We start from the raw sequence: 8,379 nt of genomic DNA, 5'->3' as shown, positions 1-8,379 counted from the left end.
AAACTACCAAATTTCGTTAACATTAGCTTACTAATTTAAAAGTTATAGCATGAAAACTATAAAAGCACAAAATGGTTACAAGGTCAATCCCAGGGACCGAGCCTGGGTTGAAAGAGTTAACAGTGCCAATTTCATGAATCATCTTTAGAGTCTTGCATACAGCTTCTAACGAAACATGGAGTTCTTGCTGCAATTTTTGGTTATAATATTTTTGACTAGCAAAATCTTGTCATACGGTATTTCATTCTTGGGAACTATATTGGATTCCCATTACTACTAATGGACATGTTATGAATGCTTGTGCATTTATAGGCTTTATACTGATGTAGCACTTTCTGATTGGTTGGATGACAATTAATTACAGTGTAAACCATTAACATTTGACTGTACTTTGGTGCATTTCATTTTCACAGAGTTGTATTTACCTTTTATACCCTCTTTGGTCATTGTGTCCATAATTATTTGTAATAATGTGTCTCATGTTAAGGCATTTCAACATATTCCTTGTGGTAGTGCACTGAATTTTGGAGTTGGTGACTTGCGAGAGAATTCATGTGATACCACCAAATATTGTCCTTGCTTTAAGCTATGGGTGCATTTTAAGAGTGGCAGTCAATCTCTTAGTCAGGTATGATGGGTGGTATGGTGCAACAGCCTTCTATTTGGTCAGTAGTTCAAAATTAGAGATGACAGGAGATAACCTTAGTAGCTTTGCCATAAATACAAATGTTTTCAACATATTTTATTAATACAAAAGTTGTATTGCCATTACTAATAACTGTTTAATTTTTATTATCTTAAGAATTTTTGAAAGTTAATGTATTGTTATTGTTTTTTTTACTTTCAGTTATACTGTGATTACCATGGTCATTCCCGAAGAAAAAATGTGTTTCTGTATGGTTGTAGTCCTTCCCAATCTTGGTGGTCTTGTGACAGAGAAAAACCAGACAATCATTCTTATGAGGTAGTTTCATGTAGTCATACTCATCAGTTGGTGTAGTTTCGATAATCACTGCAAATTTTGTCATAATGTTGTAGATGACAAAATCTTACATATAACTTAAATCAAAAAATAAAATCTCAATTAGAACACTTTTACAAATAGAGGTAATTTATAGCAAAAAATATACCAAACTGCAGAAAAGAATATTTCATTATTATAATTGTGAATCTTCTGTGATAAAAAAAAAAACACTGTTCATGTATGAAGATACGAAAAAGGACTATACTAAAATTTATATTTCAATACATTAAAATAGAAATAGATGAAAATATTCTTTTCATATATTTATTCTTATTTCTTGGACTTGTTTTTTCATAATGAATTTTAATTCTTTAGGAATGCACATAGATTGCAATTAACTTTTATATCTTAAGTCATTTGACAGCAAAAAAAAATGTAACTGTTAATTAATTTAGGTGCTTACTGTGAGTTAATTTTATTTTCACTAAATAACTGTTCATTTTTTATATAATATTTCATATTTGTTAGTGAAATATCTGGGCATGTTTATAATTGAAGATTTTATTTTAATAATGATACTTTTAAAACAGAATGTTGGTGAAAAACACTACTCGTTTTTCCTCTTTATGTGTAGAGTCTTCCAGTTCTCTTGCATCACATGGCACCTGCTTTTAATTTGGAGAACTGTAACTTTGCTGTTGAGAGAAATAGAGAAGGCACAGGTCGGGTTACAGTTTGGAGACAATTTGGTGTTGCCATGAGCTACACAATGGAATGCACATATGGAGGTTGTGATCAGGGTATATATGCTGTAAGTTTTATTTTGTGTGGAATGTTGAATAGAACTATTTTTTTTTAATTAGTTGTGGTGGTGAAGAATTATATTTAGGACACAAAATAATGTAAGGGTATGATACCTCTCCACCCCATCAAAAGAACGAAAACTTGGATGTAGATGATAAATAATCTAAAGACGTTTCAAGCATCCCATAGAAAAACATGTTCTAGAAGAAGGTGAGATCACCTGGTGTCATGTGATTTCTATGTGGTTCCTCAGAAGTGTAGTGAGTCTTTAAATGTTTTTAATTTTTTCATTACATTTCTTTGCATGGTTTTCTTTTTTTATACAAATGTCACATGAAGAGGACATGTCCTATCAACTACGTGATTGGTAAACAGTTTTATAGCTAAAGGTAGAACACCTGTAGAAATAGCAGTATTTTCTACTCTTACTAAAATTTGTGTTTCTTCATCAGCTGCATTTTATTTTTCTGCCTCTTGAGTTTTTAAAGGTTGGCTTCACATATTTTATATGAATCGATTTGACTATTGATACTTCTTCACATTTGTAGAAGTCTTTGTTGTATAGCAGGTATCCTATTCTAGTCTTCTACCTTTGAAACATATGGTATAATAGATACCTTTGTATTTTTAGTGCTTTTTTGTTATGCACTTTAGAGGGCTGGGAAGGGATATGTTTATATTTTAATGTACAATATCATCTATTGCATTTATAGATTTCATATAACAATTATAACATGTAATACTTGCATTAAGTCTGGTGTAAATGCACATATAGATGCATTTAACATGATAATAGTTAAAAAATTTATTCTAAGATGTTCTGTACATTTCATACCTTATACTTACAAGTAGGAAAAATTCTACACAAAATTGGTTCTTTGTTTGGATCTGACCAGTTTACTTTGTTATGTAATATTATTCAACCTCCAGTAGATATTATGGGAGAGATTTGTTTGTATTTTATATATATTATTTCTAATGAGGTGTTTCTACTTAGGGTTATCACCTAAATGCTAACCATTTGGAAGAGATGGGAATAAAGTTTTGCCAGGCTTTGGGTAAGTTGTGGACAGGTATATCCAAGGCACCTGGCTGGAGTTCTGTGAATTTAATCATAGATTCATTTCTTCTTGGAAATAATAGGTATGTGAACTTTAATATATGTTTTAAGGTTTGTTATTGTAACATAATATTTATTATGTTACTAAGTTTATCATTAGGATTCAGTAAATTAAAAGCTAGCACACAAACAATTATAGCAGTGTTTAGTATCAGACTTGTTTGATATTTTAAACTCTATACAGATCATCTAGTAGATTCCAAATTACAAAGATTTGTTGCATTGTTTTTAAAACCTGTTATTATTTATCTTAATCCTTTTATTATTCTTACAACATCATTTTTGCATGGGTAAGTATTACTTTTCATTTGGTACCATTTTATTAGAGAAATTGACACAGTGTAATAGACCACCTGTGAAAAACAAAACTTTAGAGCATGCTAGACTTTCATGGTATTTAAATAACTCTCTGCATCATCTGTTGTAAGCAGTTTTTTTTCTTCTTTATATCAGATACCACAGTGAGTTTATTTTATATATTTGTTAAGAATATAAAAAAAAAAAACTGTCGGAGTTAAGGTTATTGTTACTGTTATGAACTTTCTAAAATTACACCACTGGTACAGTTTTATTTAACTTTATTATAACATCTTATAATTAATACCATATAGCACTAAAATCAAAACACTTCACTTGGTCTAGGCTCTGCAAGTTATAAGATGTCACTGCTTTGTAAAACTAGAATCACCAGTCCTTTAAAAAAGTCACTTGTGAAACGATGAAAGCTGTGGTAAGAACTTGAAGGTTTGTGTGACAGCAAGAACTTTTTAAAAATAACTCATTACTTGTTTTAAAAACTTAAATATCTGAGATGAGGTATTAACTGCCTGCATTTATTCAGATAATGTATTTGTCTTTAAGGATGTTTCTTATTACATTTCCAGGCTGTAAGGTATTGACTGCCTGCATTTATTCAGATAATGTATTTGTCTTTAAGGATGTTTCTTATTACATTTCCAGGCTGTAAGGTATTGACTGCCTGCATTTATTCAGATAATGTATTTGTCTTTAAGGATGTTTCTTATTAAATTTCCAGGTTGTATTTTCAAGAAGAAAAAAGTGTGCACGATGTACATATGTCAAGTAACTCAAGTCAATCTGATGAGGAATTCGTAGAAGATGATGAAGATGAAGCCCAAACATAATTATTATCAGCAGGAAGCTTTTTTCTCATCATCAGCTGTTAAATACACATCGTTGTAAAGTGTAAGAGTATTTCAGTGCTTTGCTTCATGTTCCCCTAAAAATTTGGTTGTTCTGATAGAAACGTAAAGTGAATTCATATTTGTAAAGCTTGCTTTAAATGAAAGCTGCAGTCATGAGTCAGTGATCCTCAGATAGTAGGGTAATTCCTATAGGCACTTTTTGTTAATTTTCTGAGTATATTAATATAGTGACAGTAATACTATTTTGTTACTAAGTTTTGCAAGGACAAGTATTTTTGTTTACTCTGTTATTATTTGTTGTAAACTTGAGAGTTTATGATCAGTATAAATTTATATAAAGGAAAGTTTATTATTATGCCCAAGTATTGACCTTTTGTTTTCCTGATTAATTGTAGTAAAATTTATGATATGAAAATTAGCTTTGGGATGGTGATTAGTTTCAGTTTTTGTTAATTTTTTAAATGTTGTACTAATTCGTATAAAAAGTTATTTATATATGTTAACTTTATATAATACTTTGTCTCGTGAAAAATGACTAATGGTTGTATGTTTCTGTTGATATACATGTATACAGAAAGTAATAATTTATGAGTAGTTTTAAATTTCATTTTTGTTTCGTCAGTAGCCAAAATTGAATAAATTACAAATATAGTCTGTTAAAATTTTCATTTTTTGAAAATTGAGCAAAATGAAGTACGTAAACTAGATGTGTTTTTGAATATGAGGAAAGACTACTTTGACCTGCTTCACATAAAAAAAAAGTTAGTATAGTCCTGTCCCTGGCATAGACCTTTGTAGAAAAGTCAAAACTGGCTAAGGTAATCATCTGTACTTAAGGGAACACATGTGAAAGGATAAAAAAAAACTTGGGTAGACTCCATTCAGTGCATAGGAGTCTATTTCAAGGAGCTGGATTAGTAGTTTAAAATTTGGAAACTTTTTTCATTTATTAATGCATTAGCTTGGTCAATAGCTTTAATTTGGAGTGTGAAAATGTATGTTAAACAACAATACAATGCTTTGAAAAGCTATTTTTACATATAACTGTAATAACTGACTTCCAACAGTTTGGATAGATTTGATTATACATGGAATAAAACATTTAAAGTCCTTGAACATGGTAAATATTAAATGCATACTTGAAGATAGCACAGAATACAAAGAAGAAGTTTATCTAGAGGTACATAGCAAGACATTATGCTTCATAAAGTAAGTTGAGATCATCTATATGTGTATTGTTCTACAAAGTTAGTTTAGATCTCTGAGGTATAACACTATAGTAGTGTGCCATATGCATACTAAGAAAAATTCTTTAACTTTTCTTTCAGCAAAATAAATAAAAAGCAGTGAAAGAGTAGTTTTTGCAAATTAGTAAACTTTTTTTCGTATTGTTACACATATAAATGAAGACTTGATGATAAGAACTACTTAGATTTATTGTCAGCAATGTACTACTAAAACACATGTGATGTTTGAAATTAAATAGAAAATTATATATTGGAGTTCTTTTTTTCTCATTCTTACACTTGGAAGTTGAATATTTATGATAGGAAGTAGTTAGTATATTGCACAAAATACAAATCTATTTAAATACATGTATGAAGTTAAATATAGAAATTATTATTGGACCTCATTTTTGTTTAGAGGAAGTGATGTAAATTCTTTGACCATTTTGGACTTTTTTAAACGTGTGTTCTCTTATTAATTTTACACAGCAAGGAAGCTTTCCATGTAAGTATCATTGTTATGCTACCCAACAAAATGGATGGTGCTTTAAGTTTATTTGATTGATAGCTTTTATAATTTGTTTAAACACTGGCAAATGTCCTTCATCCAGCATTATGATCCACTGAAGAATTAAAAGAGAAAGGGGTGATTCTGTATTATTATTATTACTACAAGGTGTTTAAGATTTTAGCTATAGAGAGAAATCTGACAACAGTAAAGCAAAATCTTATTCTCACTGTCATGTAAGTATCATTGTATTTAAAGGGAAGTATGGTATTTAGTAAAACCAATTTTTTAATACTTTTGCATGATTACACAGTTATTAAATTCTTTTTCTATGCATTATTATTTTTTTGAAGTTGTTGGTAAAATATGCATTTGAGCTAAATTTTCAGTGTACCATAAGTTATTCTTTTTACACTATTGAGAGAGAGATGTTTTATTTTGAACATTTTTTGTATGTGTATTTGTAAAAATAAATATTCTAATGTAGCACTAGTCGATGACTACTGTGGTGTTTAAGCAAGTTTTACCACAACAATCAATAATGCAAACTAATATTAAACAAGCACATACAGTCATGAGAAAGAAAAGTTTCTATAAATTTTCACATTTTTCTCTTGGATTAATAACATGGTTAAGTAAGGTGTTTCATGAACAAAAACTAAATGCATTTAATTTCAGGAGCAATTGTACTGTATCTGTCTCAGGTTAAATACAATTTTAAACCAACATTTAGACAAAATACAGGGTTTACCTAACTTATTGAAGCACCTTCTTAACTGGTTGAACTGAGAACTACATATGACAACTGTGGTATAATGAGGCAGAGGCTAACATCTCAGATTTGTCCAGGCTAGTGGCACTGTTAGTACACCTTGACACAGGCACCATTTATGGCTATAATCAATCTCTGGCCGTGTAGAGCCATAAATGCCAGCATCTCCAGAGGAATTATTGCAATTGCATTGATAATTCAGGCTTATAACATTGCCATATCTGACATCTTCATAAACATTTTATTTTAAATATCTCCTTTTAAACCATACTTCAGATATTAGTCTCCCACATGCCATAAACCACCAATTTTTGTTTGGTGTGGTTCAATAAGTTAAGGAAACCCTGTATATCAAACAAAAAAATGCAAGTTTCACAAAAGCTGTGGAGTTTATGAATTACTGCATTAAGAAACACAACAACCAATAATATCAGTATCATGTAGTGAAATATTTAGAAATGACAATACTCTTAAAAACAGGTGAGACAATGCTAAAGAATTATCTGGAATCTAAAAATAAGTCAACGTTAGGTCAATGGGCAACCGTCGTCCCAAATGTGTTATGTTCCCATATCGTACTCAGTTGACTATTTTACTATTCGAAGCATGAACCCAAGTAATTGTTATGCATGGCATTGTCTTTGCTTATAGTTGCAAAAGGCAACTGGATAGAAAGCAGTTTGTATCCAACCCCTGCCAGATGATAGATGCACAGAGAAAAAGAGCAAGCCAACTGTAACAGATGTTCTTTTTGATGAACATGTGCAACATAAAACTGATCAGTAGGAATAGGTTTTAATCAATCTCACATGTTAACTAATGGTGAATAGTCTTAATCTGGAAGGATTGATCAAATCTCAGTTTGATGATCCAGCTTCCAGGAATCCATTCTTGAAATATACCCATATAAAAATTGTTTGGGGGGTTTCTGACACTACTGGACGAACAGAATTTTGTTTACAGTTCTGGGTTTTTAAAACACTTTTGCTGTAAAAATAGTATTAGGTCGTGAAGAAATTAATTTCGCATTTTGGAACAGTTTCATTACCCCCCCCCAAAAAAAACGTACATCATATATAATAATTAAATGAACTGCTTAAACGTCACATTTGTGTAAAGTTTAGTATACTCTAAACCCTTTATAGTGATGACACACATTCGGCATGTAATGCTGTTTGAATACAAGAAGGGAAACAACACCTTTGTAGCCACAAAGAATATTAAAGACGTTTATGGAAATGTTTTGAATGTTCATAAGTGTCAACAATGGTTCAGCAAATCTCGTTCAGGTGACTTTAGCCTTAAAAATTATGATGGCAGGGGCTGACATTTTGGAATTGATATTCTGAAGATGCTTTTTGAGTCTAACTCAAGGCAACACACTTATGAAATGGCCCTGAAATTGCATGTCTCTCATGAAACAATATGTAAATGTTTAAGGAATATGGGAAAACTCCACAAAGATGTTTGGGTGCCTCACGAACTCTCCGATGATCATCGTTTCCAACATGTGAACGTTCTTTCGTCTCTTCTGGTGCGTAATGCGCGTGAACCATTTTTGGACAGAATTGTCACCCGTGATGAAAAATGGATTCTCTATGCGACTATTAAATGCCAAAAACAATGACTCAGTCCTAAACAAAAACCAATTCCGACCCCAAAACCTTGATTCTATCCGCAGAAAGTGATTCTGTGCATTTGGTGGGACATCAAAGGAGTAACTCATTTCGAACTCCTTAATCCACAGCGAACTATCAATTCAGAGATCTATAATCGCCAACTGGAACGTTTAAATCAAGCCTTTCATCAGAAACGCCCT

The 8,379-nt window shown here is 31.1% G+C and overlaps 1 protein-coding gene across 4 annotated transcripts in view; it reads left to right on the top strand.

Annotated features, from left to right (window-relative positions):
* Positions 1–6,280, top strand: part of LOC106477179 (cytosolic carboxypeptidase 1-like) — a 58,809-nt gene extending 52,529 nt beyond the window's left edge. For all 4 annotated transcript variants that reach the window (XM_022381436.1, XM_013937787.2, XM_022381434.1 and 1 more), the window contains 4 exons: positions 848–964; positions 1,599–1,775; positions 2,766–2,911; positions 3,925–6,280. In XM_022381436.1, the coding sequence (XP_022237144.1) occupies positions 848–964; positions 1,599–1,775; positions 2,766–2,911; positions 3,925–4,033 (549 nt within the window). In that variant the 3' untranslated portion in view covers positions 4,034–6,280. The remainder of the gene's footprint in view (positions 1–847; positions 965–1,598; positions 1,776–2,765; positions 2,912–3,924) is intronic.
* The last annotated feature ends 2,099 nt before the right edge of the window (positions 6,281–8,379 follow it).

Source organism: Limulus polyphemus, unplaced genomic scaffold (assembly GCF_000517525.1).
Source record: "Limulus polyphemus unplaced genomic scaffold, Limulus_polyphemus-2.1.2 Scaffold163, whole genome shotgun sequence".
Lineage (NCBI taxonomy): Eukaryota > Metazoa > Arthropoda > Merostomata > Xiphosura > Limulidae > Limulus > Limulus polyphemus.
This window is presented reverse-complemented; position numbering and strand designations above follow the sequence as displayed.